Source organism: Polypterus senegalus, chromosome 16 (genome assembly GCF_016835505.1).
Source record: "Polypterus senegalus isolate Bchr_013 chromosome 16, ASM1683550v1, whole genome shotgun sequence".
NCBI classification, from domain to species: domain Eukaryota; kingdom Metazoa; phylum Chordata; class Cladistia; order Polypteriformes; family Polypteridae; genus Polypterus; species Polypterus senegalus.
In genome coordinates, this window is record NC_053169.1 from 16,516,107 (window position 1) to 16,538,485 (window position 22,379).

At 34.5% G+C, this 22,379-nt stretch overlaps 1 protein-coding gene across 3 annotated transcripts in view; it reads left to right on the forward strand.

Moving 5' to 3' along the window:
- Nucleotides 1-22,379, forward strand: part of birc6 (baculoviral IAP repeat containing 6) — a 250,266-nt gene that overhangs the window by 55,177 nt on the left and 172,710 nt on the right. For all 3 annotated transcript variants that reach the window (XM_039739062.1, XM_039739063.1, XM_039739064.1), the window contains exons 13-32: nucleotides 620-780; nucleotides 951-1,082; nucleotides 1,419-1,550; nucleotides 1,959-2,125; nucleotides 3,610-3,743; nucleotides 5,090-5,251; nucleotides 5,701-5,832; nucleotides 7,865-7,962; nucleotides 8,345-8,492; nucleotides 10,178-10,311; nucleotides 10,810-10,956; nucleotides 13,861-14,048; nucleotides 15,640-15,957; nucleotides 16,599-16,698; nucleotides 16,930-17,144; nucleotides 18,284-18,492; nucleotides 19,901-20,247; nucleotides 20,691-20,910; nucleotides 21,616-21,749; nucleotides 21,886-22,014. In XM_039739062.1, coding sequence (XP_039594996.1) covers nucleotides 620-780; nucleotides 951-1,082; nucleotides 1,419-1,550; nucleotides 1,959-2,125; nucleotides 3,610-3,743; nucleotides 5,090-5,251; nucleotides 5,701-5,832; nucleotides 7,865-7,962; nucleotides 8,345-8,492; nucleotides 10,178-10,311; nucleotides 10,810-10,956; nucleotides 13,861-14,048; nucleotides 15,640-15,957; nucleotides 16,599-16,698; nucleotides 16,930-17,144; nucleotides 18,284-18,492; nucleotides 19,901-20,247; nucleotides 20,691-20,910; nucleotides 21,616-21,749; nucleotides 21,886-22,014 — 3,407 coding nt within the window. The remainder of the gene's footprint in view (nucleotides 1-619; nucleotides 781-950; nucleotides 1,083-1,418; nucleotides 1,551-1,958; nucleotides 2,126-3,609; nucleotides 3,744-5,089; nucleotides 5,252-5,700; nucleotides 5,833-7,864; nucleotides 7,963-8,344; nucleotides 8,493-10,177; nucleotides 10,312-10,809; nucleotides 10,957-13,860; nucleotides 14,049-15,639; nucleotides 15,958-16,598; nucleotides 16,699-16,929; nucleotides 17,145-18,283; nucleotides 18,493-19,900; nucleotides 20,248-20,690; nucleotides 20,911-21,615; nucleotides 21,750-21,885; nucleotides 22,015-22,379) is intronic.

Here is a 22,379-nt window from a genome sequence, read left to right on the forward strand (position 1 = left end):
GTCTTTTTTTCTCAGGATACTTTGGTTAACTCTTGTAGCCCAAAGGATATGTTAGACTAACTGGAAAGCTGTAAATTTGTCCAGTATTTTATTTATTTATGCACTTCAGTAAATTGGATATTGAGGGACAGATCCTACCTGATCTGATGCCTAATGTAACCAGGGCAGGCTTTGGATTTCTGCACCCTGAAGTGGAGTTAGAGTTGTGATAAGTTTTTGTTTGTTTGTTCTAAACATGTTATAGAAATGACTTTTTTTATTGGTGCCTTTTTTGTTCACAGTATTATTTTTTTATTTTTGTGCTATGGTTAAATAAAAAATAAACCTACTTTGTTGCAAAATTTGTGTTTAGTTGAGATATTTCTGTACACTAATTTGATATAGGTTACTCATTGTAGTTACTGGCATTTGTTGCTTCTTTGGGGAAATAGTTTTGATAATACAAAGAGTGATAAAATAATAGAGTGCTATATAGTGCTTTCTTATGGAATAATTTTAAATTTGTAGCCTGTAATTACGTTTAAAAAGTAAGTATTGGAATTAGGTTTTGTTACTGTTTCTACATAGATATTTTTCATCTTTGATTGACTGATTGGTTAACACTTTTTGATGTACCTAGGTCCAGCTGGGATGAACATGTATTTGAGCTGGTCTTACCTAAGGCTTGCATGGTGGGACATGTGGACTTCAAATTTGTCATGAACTCCAACATCACAAACATTCCACAAATTCAAGTCACACTTCTGAAGAACAAGTCTCCAGGACTTGGGAAAGTGAATGGTAAGTAACTAGTTGCACATGTTATTACCTTAAACTTTTTTTTTCTAGAAATTGGGACTGCATTACTACTTCAATTTGGTTAGATATTTATGAAGATTCTATGTAATCAAATTTTCTGCCACGTATCTTAAATACCCATTCAAAAAATTGTTTGCTGGTTTGTTTTGTAGAGTCAGCTGTTGACAGGCAGATCTCCTTTCCCTTATCTCAATCTTTGCATGTTAATGGGGAGAGAAGTGAGAAGCCGGTGCTTGGAGATCTTGGAGAGGATATGCAGTTTATGGAAATTGAAGAGATACAAGGTTATTATAAAGGTTTTCATTTTTCTATGTTATAGTTATGACTCGAGGGCTACTCTTTGATTCAACTACTCATTTTTATGTTTCTTCCACAGTTTGCTTTACCCCTTTTTAGTATATCGCAACAAAATGTCTATTAGATGGTTTCAACTTTTTTTTGTATTCCAAATCTCATATTCTTGGTTAATGTTTTTGTTAGTTACTCCTTGTTTATATTTTTGGGATGTGCTTGAAACATCCGTTTGTTCTCATCAGAAGTTTAGTTTGGGCTGCTATTGTCAAAGCAAAGGTACTAGCTTCCTGCAAATCAAAGGGATGTAATTTTATTTATTTTTCAAGGATCAAGATTATGTTCATTTTTAGAAGATCACAAAGAAGATATTTTATGTGGACCTGTTTGGCTGGCTAGTGGTCTGGACCTTTCTGGGCATGCTGGAATGCTAGCATTAACAAGTCCAAAACTTGTCAAAGGTAATGAGATGGCATCAGTACTCTGAAATGGCTAGCAAGTGTCTTTTGAGAGTATTCTGTTGTGAAATAATGTCCCAATATTAATAGTTATTGTAGTAAATATGTTAACAGTAGCATTTGTTTATTGGGCAGTACATTTCAACCGTTAACAATTATAACTATTTTAGCTTCACATGTTTTTACAAATTTTAATATGATCATTTCAGTTTTGTATACAATAAATTACATTGACATTACTACAAATGACATTGCTTCTGTCGGTCATCCACCCCTCCCCCATTTCTGTCATTTTTGTATAATTATAATAATAATAATTAAAAAAAAAGTTTGAATTTAGACTTTGTATTGATGCATTTATTTTATAGTCTTCTCTAAACCTATAAATAAATTGCTTGTATTATGTTACAGGTATGGCTGGTGGAAAGTATCGTTCATTTTTGGTACACATAAAAGCAATCAATGACAAAGGATCAGAAGAAACCTCTAGGCCAGTTGTGAGAATGCCAGCATCTAAACCACAGGGTAGCAAAGCACAGTCACTTTCATCACTCCTGCAACGGGTGCAGGCAAATAAGGTATTACATTACATCTTTCTATGATGCATTTTTTAACAGTGTTTCATATTTTTCAATATCTGTTTGCCTTAATAGGTTTTAACTACAGGCTAGTTTCAAGCACTATAAAGGTACTTTGTTTAATGATGACTATGGTTGACACCAGCCAGCTCAAATTATAATGTGTATTCTTAGCAATACCATGAATTGAATTTTCATTCAGAATAAAAATCAAACCAGTCAAGCTATTTTTCAGTGTGATACCTTTCACAGCGTATAACCCTACAAAGGTGATTTAGAAAATATCCAGACTTAGTTACTGGTTACAAGATAGCAAAGTATGCTGTAACAGCATATAACAGTAGATTGAAAGTAAGTGATTTTTTAACAGCACAGTGCAGTTACCATCAGTGCAACTAGTGTAACAACATGAAGGGAAAGAAAAAAACCAAAAACAAATCAAGAAGCAAATGATGGGGCTACTGGTGTGGCAGAATACCAAAAGCCTTGCAGTTGACCCCTAAATAAAATATTGTTCTGCGGTAGGATTGCATTTACAATTAATCGTTTAGAGGGGTTAGTTTATATTGCACGATCACATGTGCTTTTTTTTTTGTGTGGATTATTTGTGTGTTTTTCCTCCCACATCCCAATAATGTGCTTCCAGGTTAATTGGTGATTCTAAATTGCCCTGGTATCACTCGAGTGGGAATATGTGCATCCATGCATGTGTGCCCTGCAGTAAAGTGGCACCACATTTAGAGTAGTTTTCTGCTTGCTCTGACTCCTAATTACCTGTAATAAAATAAGCATGCAGAAAATTATTGCATAGATTGAAGGATAGTTTTATGGAAAGTGAAAAGTGTTTAACTGTGCTTGAATGATACAGAAGGAAGCTTTTTCTGTATATGTATAAGTTATCATTATGGTTCTGAAGAACAAGGTGGCAGTCATAACAATTGCACTGTTACCACTGGAACCACTTTTTATTGCAATCCAATATAATATTGACAATGCAGAGTTATGAGAGTTAATGGAAGTTTAGTCTGTACTTGTGAAGTTGTACATTAAAATATTTATAAAATGGGAAAGGTGCTATATAAATAACGTATTAAAATAAAAATATATTTATGATACTTTACAAATTAAAAATATGAAAAATACACTATTACATTTACTTCAGAAGCATAAGGAGAACAAAAAAATGTAAGAAGAAAAGTAATTGTCATTGATGTCTCTAGTACTGAGTGAAAGTAACTAAAGTTTTAATGGCAGTGATGTATTATTTACCAATTAATTGCTAAGACTAAAGTTCCTTTGTTTTTTATTAACTTGTTAGTTCTCCCTGATGTAATGTAAGAGTCATTGATTTCATTGATGGAAACAATTTCTCTGTCAGTCTAGGTATGAAAAGGCAATAACAGTTCATGATATTATGAACAGGAAGATGGTATAGTATAGACCAAAGTATTTACTGAACTGTATTTTATCCTAATGTTCCTCAGGAAAAAGTATCCACTTCAAAGACTGAGCCTAGCTCTTCCTCAAAAAAACCTGATAGCCTTAGAGGCTGTGATTTGCTGCAGGAAGTTTCTGTGACAATTAGAAGATTTAAGAAAACCTCGATTCCCAAAGAAAGGTATTCATTTTAAATTGATAATGGTCCTTCATATATTTTGTGTGTTTTGATATTTATTTATTCTTTCAGTTTCTTAGCTTTAAGTGTATTTATTTGAGATATTTATTATTCAGCTGGTCCCTTATATATATTATTAAGTGTTTTTATTTTTAATCTGGGGGAGATATCCTGTGCTACTTTGAGTTCCTGTTAAAAAGCTGCAGTTCAATTTATGTACATTCTAGTTTCACAAAAGGCAAAGCATGACAACTGACTTGTTTTACTAACAATTTGAGGGAATTTTTTTGTAAGACGTTTTTCATCTTTTGCACAAATTTAAAAGAGTGAACAAAAACTCAAAAAATGTAGCTGGGATATTTATAGTGTAGTTCAGTTCTGCTTTTCCATTCAAATGAAACCTCTTAAGCCATCCTGTATTTGAAATGCCACTGATGATTGTAGATGTAGTCACAGAAAACTATTAAGATATATGGGGAAAAAAACTCATACTTAATACAAGGCTAAACATTTCTTATCGATTATTTTAACCAAATTATGATATTCTTCATACTGCTTTCAGTTTATTTGGAAATTCTAAATTGACTTGATGTGAACTGTTGGAACTGTTAGTGAATATGCTTAGTGTTGCACATAAATGCCATTTAAAATGTAAATAAAAGCTGAAATGAAATTCAGCCTGGATTTTCTCAGCAGAGAACGCACTGTAGTCAATTTTTTTTCAACATAGATGTAATCCTAATTAAATAACTGCCATAAATATCTGATATGTTTTATACGTACAATATGAGCAGGTCGGACCTTATTTTACTGCCACCTACAAGCCAGTTATTGACAACAGCAACTCTCTGTTACTCAAAGCAGAAATTTCTATATACAAATAAAGTATAATTTATCTGTCTACATTGTTAGCTAACAGTATAATGATATTATTGGATATGCCCATTTTGCTTTTTATATTCACTACACACAGTGCCTTACATATGTTTGATGTAAGTATGGTGTAATGCTAACTCCCTAAACAATATCTATTTATGAAGTTGATAATTGTTAGAACTCTGAATGCCGCTCTATCAGGAATTCGACAGTCACGCCAATTTTCAAGGTGGGGAAGGTCCCTAGTTATGCCTTCCCCTTAATTTATAAGGAACACTCAAACAAATACCCTGAAGATTTGTTTGGTTTTTAGCCCCTTCAACCAAAGATGAAAGCCCTCCTCATTTTGGAAATCAATACAGATGAAAAGGTTCCACACCTTTCTCATAGTTCTTCTCTAATGCATTTCTGATTGGCATAATGTTATTTACTACAGATTGATTATTAATGTATATTTTATATTATTTTTTAAGAGTTCAGCGGTGTGCCATGTTACAGTTTCCAGATTTCCACGAGAGGCTGTTGCATAGTCTTTGTAAGAAGGCGGAAGATAGTCCTGTCACTGAGCATTCTCAGAGCCTGGCGTTAGATATTCTTTGTTGGTTAGCTGGTGTTTATTCGAATGGGCCTTGCAGGTGAGAGTGAATTTTTTCATAAGCTTATCTGCTGCAAATAATATTTATTCTGTGTTTGTGTGTGTGTTGGTAATGTTTCTCATTATTGTGATTGTGATAAGTTAAAAGATTATTGCACTTTTCTTTGCATCAGTTTAGCAATGAGCTAAGAGCTGAAAATGTCAATTTTTAGATAGTTATGACAGATGGATCTGATTTACATTTTCATAGTAATGAACTTTTTCTCAAAACTAACATGTCTTAAGTGCCTTGTAGGTACAGTGCTACATACATTCATTACCTTTTTTTTTTTTTAAGAAATGCTACATTCTTTGAATTTAATATCATCAACTACTTTATAATCAAAAGACCACAATAATATCTTTACTTAAGAGAAAATTGAAATGAACATTGTGTTACTTTTTCATATGCTTGTATTTTGTAGTAATATAATATATTTTTTGTTTTAGCTTAAGAGAAGGAAAAGAAGGCTTGCTTTCAAAAACAAGAAAGCTTCTCACAGATATAGTGCGGGTTTGCTTCTTTGAAGCAGGCCGAAGTATAGCTCACAAGTGTGCCAGGTTTCTTGCACTTTGCATAAGGTAAGCTAGAGTAAATTTTATATGCAGCCCAGTTTAGCTTTGAGAAGAAGAGTGCATAATGTAAATTTCAGTTGTGTTACTTTTTAGGGATCCTTTTAGGCCTGGTGGTATTTTATACACATTTTAGGACAGTCACTGGAAGTATTAATCAAAACATGAATGTTTCATTTTATAAATATGTATTCAATTATATTTGAATATGATTCAAATGTCTGATGGAAAAATGTGGTCTTCTATATAAAACAAAGTGCTGTTTTTCATTACACATTCATAAACTTTTGTATTTGTTCATTTTTGACTGCTGAATTTAAAGTGCTAAACACAATTTGATGATTAGTTGCAATAAATTTTCCATGCAATAAAAAACATACAAAAGTGATACTGTGCATACCCTGAGCTCACACTGAAAGTTGAAATGCAAAAGAATTCTACATAGCAGACTGCATTTAAAAAAAATCCATCTGTGCTTTATGTAACACACAATAGACAAACTGTACAGTAAGAATCTTGTGCTCTTGTTTTCTAGTCTAACATTATATTTAACATGCGATTTCCTTAATTACATGTTAGATTTCATGCTGATGTCCAGACTAAAGACTCCACAAAATTAACCAAACTTCCAGCATTTTTTTTTTTGTATTGGGCTGAAGGCTGATCATTTGTGGAGCTCTGGTAAAGCTCATTAAATCTGCATTTTAAGCCCTCTTAGGAGTCACGTTTGTGGCCTTTAGTCCCTTGATGTGGTGTTGAATCACATATATACATATATATACAGTGCATCCGGAAAGTATTCACAGTGCATCACTGAGTGGCCCAGCCAGAGCCCAGACTTGAATCCGATTGAACATCTCTGGAGAGATCTTAAAATGGCTGTGCACCGACGCTTCCCATACAACCTGATGGAGCTTGAGAGGTGCTGCAATGAGGAATGGGCGAAACTGGCCAAGGATAGGTGTGCCAAGCTTGTGGCATCATATTCAGCTGTAATTGCTGCCAAAGGCGCATCGACAAAGTATTTAGGCTGTGAATACTTGTGTACATGTGATTTCTGAGTTTTTTTTTATTTTTAATAAATTTACAAAAACCTCAAGTAAACTTTTTTCACATTGTTCATTATGGGGTGTTGTGTGTAGAATTCTGAGGAAAAAAATGAATTTAATCCTTTTTGGAATAAGGCTGTCACATAACAAAATGTGGAAAAAGTGATGCACTGTGAATACTTTCCGGATGTACTGTATATCTATCTATCTCTCTCTCTCAAAGTTTAGTTTTGAATTCGCTTTTACAAACTTTTTCTGTTTTGCAACACATTTAGAAATTATTTTTACTTCATTTGTGGCTCTTGTGTAATGTTACGAGCAACTTGCATTTGATGGCACTCCATACAAGACCCTCCCCCACCCAAAAAGGCAAAATAATTAACAATTATACTCAATACTCTTATCAGAATATTACATTTTTATCAAATGAAATTTGGAATGAAGAGAACTAAGTATTAGTATTCCTGTTTAGGCCATTTTTTTGGCTGTATGTGGTTCTTGTATCTTAGAAAATAACCTTGAGTCACTCTTGAAAGTTTGAAAGACAGAGTAGGGGAAAGGCAGATCTGTGTTTGTTTATGACATGGGTTGTAAGGAACAGGCCTTGTGTGCTATTATAAGTCAAGAGATAAATGTCCATTTAAACAAGAAGCATTGTGTAATAGTCTAAATGCTAACATGTGACATATTTTGATTTTAGAATTGTTGCAAGTTTTGAATCAGAATGATTTTCTTTTATCTTTGTCATTACTTCAGTAATAGTTGGTTGCTTGTGTGCTTGTGTTTGGTGTTTAGTAATAGCGTGTTTTCTTTTAGTGTTTGATGGGTCATCTTTAAAGGTTACAGTTTATATATTGCTGTAAATGTATTGTTATATCAGTTTTTAGAACATCTTAAATCCAGTGCTGAAAACTGTTTCTCTTTAAAATCCTTAACGTGGAACTATATCCTTTTAATGAAGTAAATATGATCATTTTTTCTTCTCTACGTAGCAATGGGAGAGGTGATCCAAGTCAGCAAGGATTTGGGTCTGCATTGCTGAATGCTTTGCTTGATAATATGCCTTATTTGCCCGCTGCTGCAACTGGGGGTAAGTGTCTGATTAATGAATGAAAAAAAGAAAAAATTATCAATCTTGGCAAATAAGTTCTCTGGTTGAGGAAAGATGTGATTTCTCTTAAGTGTAATATCAACAAAAGAATTGATGTATAGTACCAAAATGAAAATCCTAGTAGTGCAACAAAGTTTCATACATGCGATTTAGATTTTAAAGGAATCAAATTAGCATTTAGTTTAGAACATCGGTACATACTGCAAAGTAGTTAGCTAAGGAAGGATTGCTTGGCAGTATACTGTATAACCATGTAATGGTAGTAAATATAATTGTTAGTTATGCTACAGTTAGTAGAAGGTCTAGGTTCTTTTAAGTTCTGTCTTTTTTTGCCATTACATTTCTTTTTATGTTAATGTAGGATCTGTGTTCTGGTATTTTGTGTTGCTGAACTATGTGAAGGATGAAGACCTAGCTGGATGCAGTACAGCATGTGCCTCTCTTCTGACGGCTGTATCTAGACAGTTACAGAACAGGCTAACTGCTCTGGAAGCTTTACTTCAGACAAGGTGGGCAATCTAAATAAACAGCATTCTCACACTTGTTTTAAGTCATTTCAGGTGTATTATGTAAAACATGGTCATATCTTTGTTATTAACTACATGCAAACTGACAGTACTTTATAGTGAAATATTTCTTATGAACTTTGCAAATTGTGTAAGTGTAGTCAGTGGAAAAGTTTAGATAAGAAAGTCAAATCTTTGTATTTGTGATATAAAATATACAGATACCAGAAGCACCTTTGAAATATAATTTAAAATACATTCACTGTATCTTGATAGAATTAGCCAAAGATGCAGCAGAAATCTAGCATTATATTGATTGAACAGTATTATTTTATTTCAATTTATTTAAATGGGCCCAGTAGCCAAGAATTTGTTTTAATCTTTTAGAGATTTGTCTTTAATATTGTACAAAAGAATAACGCAACTAAAAATTTGTGAGTGCTGCCTGGTAGAAAGTCCAAGTGATTTTAACAGAAAAAATGTTAGTGGTTTTTCATTCTGTGTGTTTAAAGGACAAGTTCTGTGTTTTTTCAAGTGAATTTCTTTGAATTGTGCTATGTCTCCATGTTTTTTTTTATTTTTTATTTTTAATTATATATATATATATATAAAAAGCTTCACTTAGGAGCACAGCTTCCCAAGGCAAACTAATGAATGCCATGTTTTTTATTATTCTTGATACTGTAGTGAAAATTTGTTTTTAGCCTTTAATAGTTTGTTTCTTCGTAATTTAGCCATCCATATGACTTTTTGACATATTCATGCTTTTGTGAACACTAACTTTTTAAGATAGTTGATAGTGGTCTGATGTCAGAAGATGCCAACAAGATTTTTGCAGTCATTGGCAATACTTGGAAAGCCACTCTTCAAAGAACACTTTTATCTCTGCCAGTCAGTCTGATATGATTTAAAATTGCGTATCATGCAATATATTTTCCAGAACATTTAGTATGAGGTGGTTAATTCATTATAATTGCCTCACAATATCATGCAGTGTGCAGTGCATGTGAATAATGTAAGGTGGAAAAGAATACACCTTCCAACAGTATTTCTTCTTATGTAATTTGTGTCCAGTATATTGTATTTTTAATTCCATTTATAGCTTAGAGATGTTTAAGACTTTCTAAGAGCACAATTTACCACAGAATTTAAAAATAGTGTTAATAACTATGTGTCATGTTATACTTGTTTTATCATGCTTTATCTGAGGCAATAATTTGAAAGGAACCAAGTAAAGTGAGTTTGGAGTTCTGTGAATACAGTATATATATCATAGTTGCATAATGCAGAAATATAAATTCAAGGAAACTGTTACATTTATTATCTACTACCTTTAATCACACCAGGCACTGAAACAGCAAAATATATACAATAGGATTATAATTAATAAAGGTTATATCTCTGTGTTAGAGGGCTTGTCCATCCTGGATGCTGACTAGCATTCTTTTCACAATTATAGTGGCCTTCTAACTGAAGAGTTTGAATGATGCTGATGCCAAAGTCTAAACATAGCTAACAAAATTAGACAAAGAAAGAAAAAATCTAAAATGCTAGTCGAGTGTAGAGTACATCTCCATATCATGACCGTCTGATTAGAAGCTTTTCTGCTCTTGAGCCTGAACACCATAAATGTGGTGTAAATCAATCAATTAAAAAAATTAAGTAGAACTATGATTTACTTTTTTCAGATATGGCTTGTACAGCTCTCCATTTGATCCAGTTTTGTTTGACTTGGAAGTTAGTGGTGGTTCTTGCAAGAATGCTTTCAACAGCAGCATTGGTGTGCAGTCAGATGAGATTGACCTCTCAGAAATACTCTCAGGTATCTGTCATCTTTAGTTTATATTTCATTTTCTATAGGTAGCATTGCCACATTAAGAATATAACATACCACTAACATACCAGAACTATGTTTTAATTACTAAAGTGCTCCAAAAGTCATATGTTAACAGTATATTAATTCAGACTTTAAGTTTGCAGGTATTTATAAACTGTTTTATTTCTAAAAGCATCAAGCCTTTTGTGATTCTATTTGAATTTCATACCTTGCTGTTTTAATGGTCACTTTATTCTAACTTAAGACTTTGAAGGTCTCTGCTTGTACTTGCAATTTTCTTAATTATTGCATTTTGCATTAATTGATTTTGAAGGCTATAGTATACTCCTAATATAAAGTCTTGTATTGTTTTTAAATGAGCATACATCTATACATATACATCTATAAAATACATTAATTATGCTTTGATTTTCCTGTTTCATACATTCCTTTAGATATTTTACATTTAGTCTTTTCACTATTTCTTTTCACTTGTGTTTGTAGGGAATGGCAAGGTAAGCAGCTGCGCAGCTGCAGAGGGCAGTTTCACATCTTTAACTGGACTCCTTGAAGTTGAACCTCTGCACTTTACTTGTGTTTCCACTAGTGATGGTACCAGGGTGGAAAGGGATGATGCAAGCATGTTCACCGGTATATATCTTTATAATTATTTACATTTTATTTTCAACAAGCTGAAATACCCAGCGTTGCCAGGGAGGAAAATAGTTTTTTTTTTTTTTTGAGTTTGAGAAAAACATAATTAAAAAAAAAAACAACTTTAAAAATAAAAACAAACAACAAACCTGGGTTCACTTCCCGGGCCCTCCCTCCATGGAGTTTGCATGTTCTCCCAGTGTCTGCGTGGGTTTTCTGAGGTGGGCTGGCGCCCTGCCCAGGGTTTATTTCCTGCCTTGCACCCAGTGTTGGCTGGGATTGGCTCCAGCAGACCCCCATGACCCTGTAGTTAGGATATAGCGGGTTGGATAATGGATGGATGGCTAAAGACTCACTAATGTGCTTGTCTTGCGGTGTTGTATGTTATCATCCAATTGACGCTCAGAACCAGCCAACTGTATTTAATTAGAAAAGCCACAGGGACGCGGTGGTGCTCAAACATAAAGAATGCTGGCAGTCACCTCCAGTTCGCCTTCGTATTTTTTTTAATTGTTTGAGAAAAAGTAATTTAAAAAACACGTTTAAAATAAAAATAAGTTAAGAAACAAAGACTCACTTAATGCCCTTGTCTTGCGGTCTTGTATATATGTTATCATCTAGTTGACATTTGGAACTGGCCAGCTCTATTTAATTTGAAAAGCAACAGGGGCGCGGTGCTGCTCAAAAATAAAGAATGCTGGCAGTCGCATGGTATATACTAACTGTGTAAGCCGCACGGGATCCTAGAAAGTATTTAAATCATCAGAACTACTCTGGGCATCTCTCTGCTAGAAGGGTTCATGTTGCCAAAGTGCTCGCATTGTTTATGTATTAGCAGCAAAGCGACTGTCTTTCTAGGAGGTTTCTGTTTGCTGGTGTACTGGCCTCGTTTGCGTATCCTCTGAGCTGGAGCCCTCACCCCGACTATATGTCTCACTTCCGGCCTGGACAGACACACACACTTCCACACGTAGAACTCTTATTTAATTTCAAAAGCAACAAGGGTGCGGTGGTGCTCAAACATAATGCTGGCAGTTGCCTCCAGTTCGCCCTCTGGTGGTTGTTTCAAGTGTCAACTGGATGATAACATGCATACAAGACCGCAAGATCACCCCCCACCCTACCCAGAAAGGGGGTGGGTTATGGCTGATTTTTTATTGTACAGTGAGTACATTTGGAGTAACACCATCATATATATATATATATAGATATAGATATAGATATATAGAGAGAGAGAGATTATTAGGAACACCTGTTCAATTTCTCATTAATGCAATTATCTAATCAACCAATCACATGGCAGTTGCTTCAATGCATCTAGGGGTGTGGTCCTGGTCAAGACAATCTCCTGAACTCCAAACTGAATGTCAGAATGGGAAAGAAAGGGGATTTAAGCAATTTTGAGCGTGGCATGGTTGTTGGTGCCAGACGGGCCGGTCTGAGTATTTCACAATCTGCTCAGTTACTGGGATTTTCACGCACAACCATTTCTAAGGTTTACAAAGAATGGGGTGAAAAGGGAAAAACATCCAGTATGCGGCAATCCTGTGGGCGAAAATGCCTTGTTGATGCTAGAGGTCAGAGGAGAATGGGCCGACTGATTCAAGCTGATAGAAGAGCAACTTTGACTGAAATAACCACTCGTTACAACCGAGGTATGCAGCAAAGCATTTGTGAAGCCACAACACGCACAACCTTGAGGCGGATGGGCTACAACAGCAGAAGACCCCACCGGGTACCACTCATCTCCACTACAAATAGGAAAAAGAGGCTACAATTTGCACGAGCTCGCCAAAATTGGACAGTTGAAGACTGGAAAAATGTTGCCTGGTCTGATGAGTCTCGATTTCTGTTGAGACATTCAAATGGTAGAGTCAGAATTTGGCGTAAACAGAATGAGAACATGGATCCATCATGCCTTGTTACCACTGTGCAGGCTGGTGGTGGTGGTGTAATGGTGTGGTGGATGTTTTCTTGGCACACTTTAGGCCCCTTAGTGCCAATTGGGCATCGTTTAAATGCCCTTGGCTACCTGAGCATTGTTTCTGACCATGTCCATCCCTTCATGACCACCATGTACCCATCCTCTGATGGCTACTTCCAGCAGGATAATGCACCATGTCACAAAGCTCGAATCATTTCAAATTGGTTTCTTGAACATGACAATGAGTTCACTGTACTAAAATGGCCCCACAGTCACCAGATCTCAACCCAATAGAGCATCTTTGGGATGTGGTGGAACGGGAGCTTCGTGCCCTGGATGTGCATCCCACAAATCTCCATCAACTGCAAGATGCTATCCTATCAATATGGGCCAACATTTCTAAAGAATGCTTTCAGCACCTTGTTGAATCAATGCCACGTAGAATTAAGGCAGTTCTGAAGGCGAAAGGGGGTCAAACACTGTATTAGTATGGTGGTCCTAATAATCCTTTAGGTGAGTGTATAGATAGAGATATATATATATATATATATATATATATATATATATATATAGATATATATATATATATATATATATATATATAGATATATGTATGTATATATATATATATATAGATATAGATATAGATGCAGATTATTCAGCCAGTTAAAATGGTATTTTTGTTTAACTTCAATTAGTGCAATATATTCAAATGTTATATTTAAGTCTAGAAATGTACCATTTCCAAATCTTTATAGTTAATGCTAGAAAGCTTTCATATTGTAATCTTTTTAGTTAGCCAATAAAAGGTGTAATTTTGCTTGGCTTTTCTCTACATTCATAATGGCTAACACGGTACAACACTCTAGTACTATAGTTAATGTTAAAAAGTCTGTGCTCTGTTTTTGTTTGTTTTAATATCTGCACTTGTTGCATCTTTGTTATAAGTAACATGGCATTTGTTTTTTATTGTACAGTGAGTACATTTGGAGTAACACCATCAGTAGGAGGCTTTACAACCGGCACTGTGGGTGAGGCCTCAACTGCATTGAGTTCTGCTGCTCAGGTTGCCCTTCAGTCACTGTCTCATGCCATGGTGTCAGCAGAGCAACAGCTCCAGGTTCTTCAAGAAAAACAGCAACAACTTCTTAAACTGCAGCAGCAGGTTAGTTGTACTTTTAGTTTACACGTATGTAGATGGTAGTGGGTACATCTATGAAGTAAGAAATATTTTAGAAAGCCGTGCTTTTTAGAATCATGTTGGTATAGATTATATTACCAGCCTCTCCTGCCCACTCTTCATTGAATTCTGCAAACAATTAATTGCCTTCTCTTACTGTCAAGGGGTTTAAAGGATGCATACCTTATTACTTACATGTTTTGTAACATTCTGGGATTGATCTGTTTCTTAAATGGTATTTTATCATATAAAATGCTAACTGTATAAACTGATGTCTTACATTCATTACCTAGGCAAGGGTGATGTTGATACTTGTTCTGCAAGTATAATGAATAGTGTTATTGCTTTGTTCAATTTGGCATTTGTGAAGTTGCTTCTGTGAATTTGTGAAAATGAAATGCCCTAACAGTGTATCTGGAACAGCTCAATCATACAGGGAGCTCACCCTTCTTTTTTCCAAGTCATCCTTGTTAAACATTATATTCCCTAGGTTGCTATATGATCATGTTTGCACTCTCAGTTGCTAATGATTAATAGTTTGGTGTGTATTGCATTAATATCTATGAAAGTTTTTTTTTTTTTTTTTTTTTTTAAAAGAATTTAGCCTTGGAGCAAACTGGCAGCACTTTTGTTTTATTGTGCTGCTGTGTCTTCTCAGGTTTTTAGGGCCAACTGTTGACTGATGTTTTGCTTTCCCTCAATATTGTACTGTATAATGCATATTAAAAAAAAAAAGCTGCTGCTTGTTTTTGTGACCAAACTAAACCAGCCTTTGACACAGTAGAAATATTACTTTGCTATAAAGATGGGCACTAGGGACTGGATCGGCCAGGTTGGGCTCACACTATGGCTGCATTAGCTGTTTCTGCCTTGCCTATCTCTTCATTTTCACTCTTCAAGCATTCAGCACTTTTATTATGGAACACCAAGCTTTAAATAATCAATTCTATATAACAAAAACTCTGGTATTACAAAAGGTTACTTAAAATGCAAGGCACATCTTAAACATTATTTTAAATTAATTCTTCTGACCCTTAGGTCTCAGACCCTACTTGTAGTAACATGCCACTTAGATGCATGAATTTAGAAAGCAGTTTCACCAACATTTCTTTTTATTAAATATGGATTTACAAAAAATGGCAGGGGAACTTGGTCCTATATTTTGGGCTGTTTTTACCAGTATTTTTCAAGAGCATGAAAATTTTGGATAGATAAATGCATAAACATTAGTAAAAAGCAATTCTGAGGATTTAATGGAGATGGAAAATACATTTGGTAGCATTTCTTGATAGTTGCAAGATTTAATTTGTCCCCACAGTCTATTATTATCCTTTGTTAATGTAAAATTGTATGGATCACTTAGTAATTAAGATGTTGTGGTAAAGATGTAATATATATATCTGGCTGTTAAAGTATTTTTGACAAAAAAAGCAAAGTTCTTGGAAAAAACTTTAAAGTCAATATGTGAAATGTGTGTGTGTTTTTTCTTCATTTTAATTTAACGAAATGTAAAAAGATTAACTACATTAAGGAAAACCCGTAATTTTCTCATTTTTTTTTATATGTACTGTAACAGAAAGCAAAGCTGGAAGCCAAATTGCATCAAACAACATCAGCAGCATCAGCAGTGGGACCAATTCACAATTCAGTGCCTTCAAATACTTCTGCAACACCTGGATTCTTCATCCATCCTTCAGATGTAATACCACCAACCCCTAAAACAACCCCATTGTTCATGACGCCCCCTCTGACCCCTCCCAATGAGGCAGTTTCCACTGCCATCAGTGTTGAGCTTGCTCAGCTCTTCCCAGGCTCAGTGATAGACCCACCTCCAGTCAACTTAGCAGCTCACAACAAAAATTCAAACAAAATGAAAACAGCATGTCAAGCGCAGGTAGGTTCCTTTTTGTTCTTTATTTAATATTTACTGGGGCTCATTTACATTAAAAGCTGCTAAATTTGTTTTTTTATATAAACTAGTAAGCTGTATTACCCAGTATTTTGTGAGGCAGCTTATTTTAAAAATATAACTATCCTGTGTCACCTTTCTCTGACTTTCTCTTTAGGCCATTTATCTTTCAATTAATGTCTCTTTCTAGTTGCTACTCAGCAACATTTGGTTTGACAAGTTTTAATAAGAGTCTGTTACCTGGTCTCAAATGTACCAGTACCACAGATTTTACTAGTTTCATTTTCATTAAAAATTAATGAATGTGTCAAATTAATAACCTTACCTGATAGATTATTGTGGTATATCGATTATGTCTGAATACTGTATATAAGTAGTTCAGTGGTGACAAATACAGTAGCCTTGCACTTTATTGACAGAGCCATTTACCAGTGTAATTGTTCTACGTTTTGAATTTATGTTTATTGAATTTATTTTTTGCTTGTATATGTGGGAGTCCCCAAATCCGAATATGAAAGTCATATGCTATGATCCCCTTACCTACTTTAGCTAGCTAGCTATATTTTGGAATACAATTGTAGAATTTACCTTTGAAATTAACAGTAAGATTACTTTTTTATTTTCAGAATCCAGTGGGAACTGGTTTAGCCCTTGCAATCTCTCATGCTTCTCACTTCTTACAACCTCCACCTCATCAGTCTATTATCATAGAGAGGATGCACTCTGGTAGGTATTAAGTGACAAGAAAACAAGCATTAGTCTTTTGGTGCAATATACTTTAATGAGTTAATATATTGATTTTTTTTTTTTTTTTTTTTGCTAAATCACTGAAATTTTTTTCCAGAATTTTTTAAAATGTACCTATTAACTGGTTTAGCTTTTGGAAAATGGTCTATTTTTGTTTTCTTTTAGCTTAATACATAATTGTATATGTTGATAACAGTGTTTTGCCAACAGGTGCACGCCGTTTTGTGACATTAGACTTTGGCAGGCCCGTTCTCCTCACAGACGTACTGATACCTACCTGTGGAGATCTGGCTTCTTTGTCTATTGACATTTGGACTCTGGGAGAAGAGATTGATGGACGGCGTCTGGTGGTGGCTACAGATATAAGCACTCATTCTCTTATTTTGCACGACTTATTGCCTCCTCCAGTTTGCAGATTCATGAAGGTATATTTTTGCTTTTATGTACCGTATAATAAATTCTGAGGGTCCCTCATATATATTTAAATTATTTTTTTTTTACTTTTGCTAACCTAATACAGTAATACCTTGAGATACGAGTGCCCCAACGTACGAGTTTTTTGAGATATGAGCCGTCACTAGGTCTGTTTTTTTTTTTTCTCCTTGAGTTACGAGCCAAAATTCAAAATATGAGCCATCAAAGAGCTTATCGCCGCACATTCTGAGGAACTAACGACGGAGGAGTGGACGGAACTACAGACGCGGCAACATACGGAGGTTCTGCAGGAGATTGGTATCGTGGAGGAGGTTATCTCCTAAAGTGAGATAAAGGAAGTGTTTGCAATGTGGGAAAATTTTGCTTTAAAGAAAGGAAGGAAACACCCTGAAAAAGTTACAACTGGTCATGCAGCGGCGCTATTTAATGACACTTGCCTAACTCATTTCAGAAACATTCTAAAGGGGAGGACTAAGCAAAGCTCCTTGGATAGGTTTCTGTTGAAATGCCTTGAGAATGAAAGTGACGAAAACATGGCAAAAAAGAAAAAAAAAACTATTGAAGAAGAAAATTAAGTTAAGCAAAAGTGAAGTGAAAGAAAAAAAATTACAATACGCTAATCGGCTTCGCCAACATCTGTTTATTTCTTTAGATTCTCTTTTATGTATTGGGTTTTATTTTGTTTGTATACAATATTTGTTGATTATTAATACATTTTTCTTATGTTGAAAACATTTAATAAAGAATTGGAGTTGTTTTTTGTGGGCTGGCACAAATTAATCTCATTTCAATTCATTTCAATGGGGAAAATTGATTTGAGATACGAGCATTTTGACTTACGAGCTCAGTCACAGAACGAATTAAACTCATATCTCAAGGCACCACTGTATATGGGATTTTTTTTTTTTATAAGTTTTATAGGTAATCTATTTTAATCTCGTTTTTACTTCTGTTATAACCTAGTACCTTTTTATCCCCCTTAATGTGAACTGTCTTGTTTCATTAAGCACAATTAATAATTCTTTAGTAGTCACTACTTACATTACATTTTAATTTTCAAACGTCGGATAGTAACATGATTGTGTTAATGAGAGATTAAAATAATACTGTTTTGTTTTGCTTAATACAGATCACCGTTATAGGGCGATATGGTAGTACAAATGCAAGAGCAAAGATTCCGCTTGGATTTTACTATGGGCACACCTACATCTTGCCTTGGGAAAGTGAACTTAAATTAATGCATGATCCACTAAGGGGTGAAAATGATTCTACCGGTCAGCCGGATATAGACCAACACCTAACGATGATGGTGGCACTGCAAGAAGATATACAATGCAGGTTAGTGGTGGAGATAAATCTTGAATTATACATGTGGACTCCTCTAAAATATTTAGAGACACAGCAGAGCTCTTTATGTTGCTAGTGACTAATTTCTTCTTTATTGTTAAATCAAGATTCTTCCTAGAATGTAAAACAGTAAAGATTGTGTTTGTTTTTATTAATTTCACATAGTATCAGTGTTCTTTTAGTAAGTGCGTACACAGTTTTAAGTGTTTTGAGAAGATTAGGTTGCCAAAATTTTGATGTTAGAGGCCTTTTCTTTTGGTTTTGTAACAAGGAAAATGAGTACCTTTTAATATGTTTATTGAAATTTGCATATGTCTGTAAGCACTTTTTTAATTTAATATTTCAAAGTCAATTAATAGTTGTATATTAATGATGTATAGTGTGTATGTGTGTTTATACATATATATTAATAAATATACTATAATATAAACATATATAATACATATATTAAGCTGAAGACTGTTAACAATGGAGAAAAATATGAAATCCGTTTAATATATATATATATAATATATAATAAATACTATGTTTTATATGTAGTAAAATATTAATATGATATAATTGTATATTACAATAATACAATCATGGCTATTTTGTTGGATGTGTTGGGCTGGACATTAATCGATTGTTGGGCCTCACCTTGGCAGTTACATTTTTCCACCAAATTCTGAATATAATGTCAGTTCAATGTGTCTTAACAATGAGACATCCATTTTCTTACAGTTAAAAGCCACATGCAAAGACACTTTTTATGATAAAAATGATGAAATGCAGCTTCACTTAACAAAGCAAATGTCTCATATAAGTGATATGCAAGTGATTGTAGAGAACTTGATTTATAAATAGGTACTTCCAAATACTGGTTTTGCTATTTGCTGAGTAGTATGACTTAAAACAATTTTTTTTAACAAACTATTACATTAATTCACCTTGATACAAATCCTGCATATTGAAAAAAAATTTTCATTTTGCAATATTTGTAAGTATTAGACAGCAGGGCATAGATTCTGTGGTGATATTGATTATAATTTCAAAAACTGTCAAAGGTAACACCCAAATGAAGATAATGTCTACCTTAAGTTCCGTATTTTCATTTTTTGAATTGCCAGTATTTTTGTGTATTTCAAATTTCTTCTGCCTTCTGTAAGATGATTAGTTTATCGTTTTGGTGGACAGTTGAGCAGCGCTTTTAAGGTATTAACTTTCTTAGTTAGTGTTTGTCTCAGTTGAAGTGTTTGTCTTATAAGAAAGTGAAATGTGCTTTCTAATAGAGTAACTAGTTAAAATGTTAATATGCAAACTCTCCTTTCTGTGTGTTTCTTAGTATAAAACATATATTACTATCAATTTTTTGAATACATCTTGATTTGCTTTTTCCTTTTCTCTCCCTCTGTCTCAGATATAATCTCGCTTGTCATAGGCTTGAGACCCTATTGCAAAATATTGATCTTCCACCACTGAACAGTGCCAACAATGCTCAGTACTTTTTGAGAAAACCTGACAAAGCAGTAGAGGAAGACACCAGAGTATTTTCAGCCTATCAGGATTGTATTCAGTTACAGCTCCAGTTGAATTTGGCTCACCATGCTGTGCAGCGGCTGAAAGTGTCCCTGGGAGCCAGTAGAAAGCTACTTCCTGAAATGTTTGATCCAAAGGAACTAATTCAGAACTCGTCTACAGAACAGCTGCGAACTATAATTCGCTATTTGTTGGACACACTTCTCAGTTTGCTACATTCATCCAATGGCAAGTATAGAAAGTATCCATCCTCTTTTCATGTAATACGTCAGTGGCATATTGATCTAACAATGAGTTTCAGAAATATTTTAATGGAGTATTACACTTTACAGTAACATTTTGATTAATTTCCACTTACATACATAATACATGTTGGTGGATAATCATTATATAGAGAAGAATCAAGTATTCTTGCCATCTTGATGTGGTCATGAACATATGTACAGGCAAGCAGTATTAGATATATCATACATTCCAGTTCTAGTGAAACATGTAACTGCTTTGATTTGTTGAATTTGTCTATGACCCCTGTGACCCTGTGGTTAGGATATAGCGGGTTGGATAATGGATGGATACTCTAATTGAGAAGGATAGAGGAAAAAGTTGTGACTACTTTTGTCATCTGCCCGTTTCACTCTTTTGACACTTTTCTTCCTCTTTAAATTAAACAGGTCATTCTGTTCCATCAGTACTTCAAAGCACTTTTCACGCTGAAGCCTGTGAGGAACTTTTTAAGCACTTGTGTATCAGTGGAACTCCCAAAATCCGGCTGCATGCAGGGTTATTGCTGGTCCAGCTTTGTGGTGGAGAGAGATGGTGGGGACAGTTCTTATCTAATGTTCTGCAAGAACTTTACAATTCTGAGCAACTCCTCATCTTTCCTCAGGACAGGTCTGTTGTGTTGTGTTCCTACCCTTGAGGTTGACAGTACATTTTTATGTTCTTCCAAGCTGTATAGAAAACTTATCATGGGTTTAAAAGATGCTAGCAAAAGTGAAGCACAGGTAATCTCTTTAATGCACACTGATTTACTGTAGAGTTAAATTTGAAGTGTTCAATTAGGAGAATAAACATTTACTAATTTTACAGTCCTTCTTCCATCAGCTTTAAATAGGGCTTCTTCTAATTTGAAAATCTATGCTACAAATGCAGTATCACTTTGTAAAACAAGCTACTGTACAACTATAACTAAATAGTTTAATAAATTTAGGAATTGCCATGAGGGCAACCAGGCCTGTTTTTCCTTTCAGTGCAAGAAAGGCATATCCAGGGAGCAACGCTACTTATTCTTGTCTGTTGTATAGAGAAAGCAAACAGGGTGTACTTATAGGTACCTGGCCCTTTAAAACTAATCTTGGGATCCTTGCAACCTGCTGATAATATAAAAACGGCTTACTAAAGTATGTATAATATGCAGAAGTTTTGTCAATGCTCTTCTTCACAACAGACATTCAAGATTCTCCTGACTGCAAATGAAAAAATGTGTCATATAAAATGATTAATGCTAGAATTTTGGTAATTAATAACATATGATGTGGTAATTGTGCTGAAAGTGCAGTCTGTAGCCTCTACTCTGAAGTATTTTAATTGTTCCAGGGTGTTCATGCTTCTGTCCTGTATTGGCCAAAGATCACTTAGCAACAGTGGAGTTCTTGAAGGATTGCTTAGTCTTTTGGATAACTTGCTTTCACCCCTTCAACAGCAGTCCTCTCAGCAGCGACGAGCTGAAGGTTAGTAATTTGCAAGATAAAAAAATAAATGTATGGTTTATTATTGTTTTCCCTTAAATTTTGTTCAGATGACAAGCAAGTGCCTTTCATAGGTTTGATCCTTATCTATTGTACACTTGTGCTTTTTATTTTTTAGGTGTTTTGGATATTCCTATGATTAGTTGGGTAGTAATGCTGGTTTCGCGTCTACTGGACTATGTGGCAAGTGTGGAAGATGATGCCAAAAAGCACTTAAATGGGAAAGAGAGAGAAAGGACAGTATCAGGTAAACATTTAGTTTTTCTTCACACATACGGTCTTGTATTAGATGCATCATTTCTGCTTTCTGTTTATAGTCTGTAATTTAGAAAATACCATGACTGCTATTATTTTTGTGTTTGTTTGGACTCTGGGTCATTGTGCTATTTTCAATCTGCATCCCCAGATTCCCAGTTGTTTAGACAGAAATAATGATTTTTAAATATCTTCAAAATAGGATCACATTTCTGAATTATGTCTGGTAGTTACTTGAATTTGAGCTTCATTTATTATTGAACCATGGCTCTGCGTTTTCTGACGGGCAAAATGGCACTTTTGTTGTCCGTATATAAATATATGAAAATTATAACCCCTAGTAACTCATACACAGTA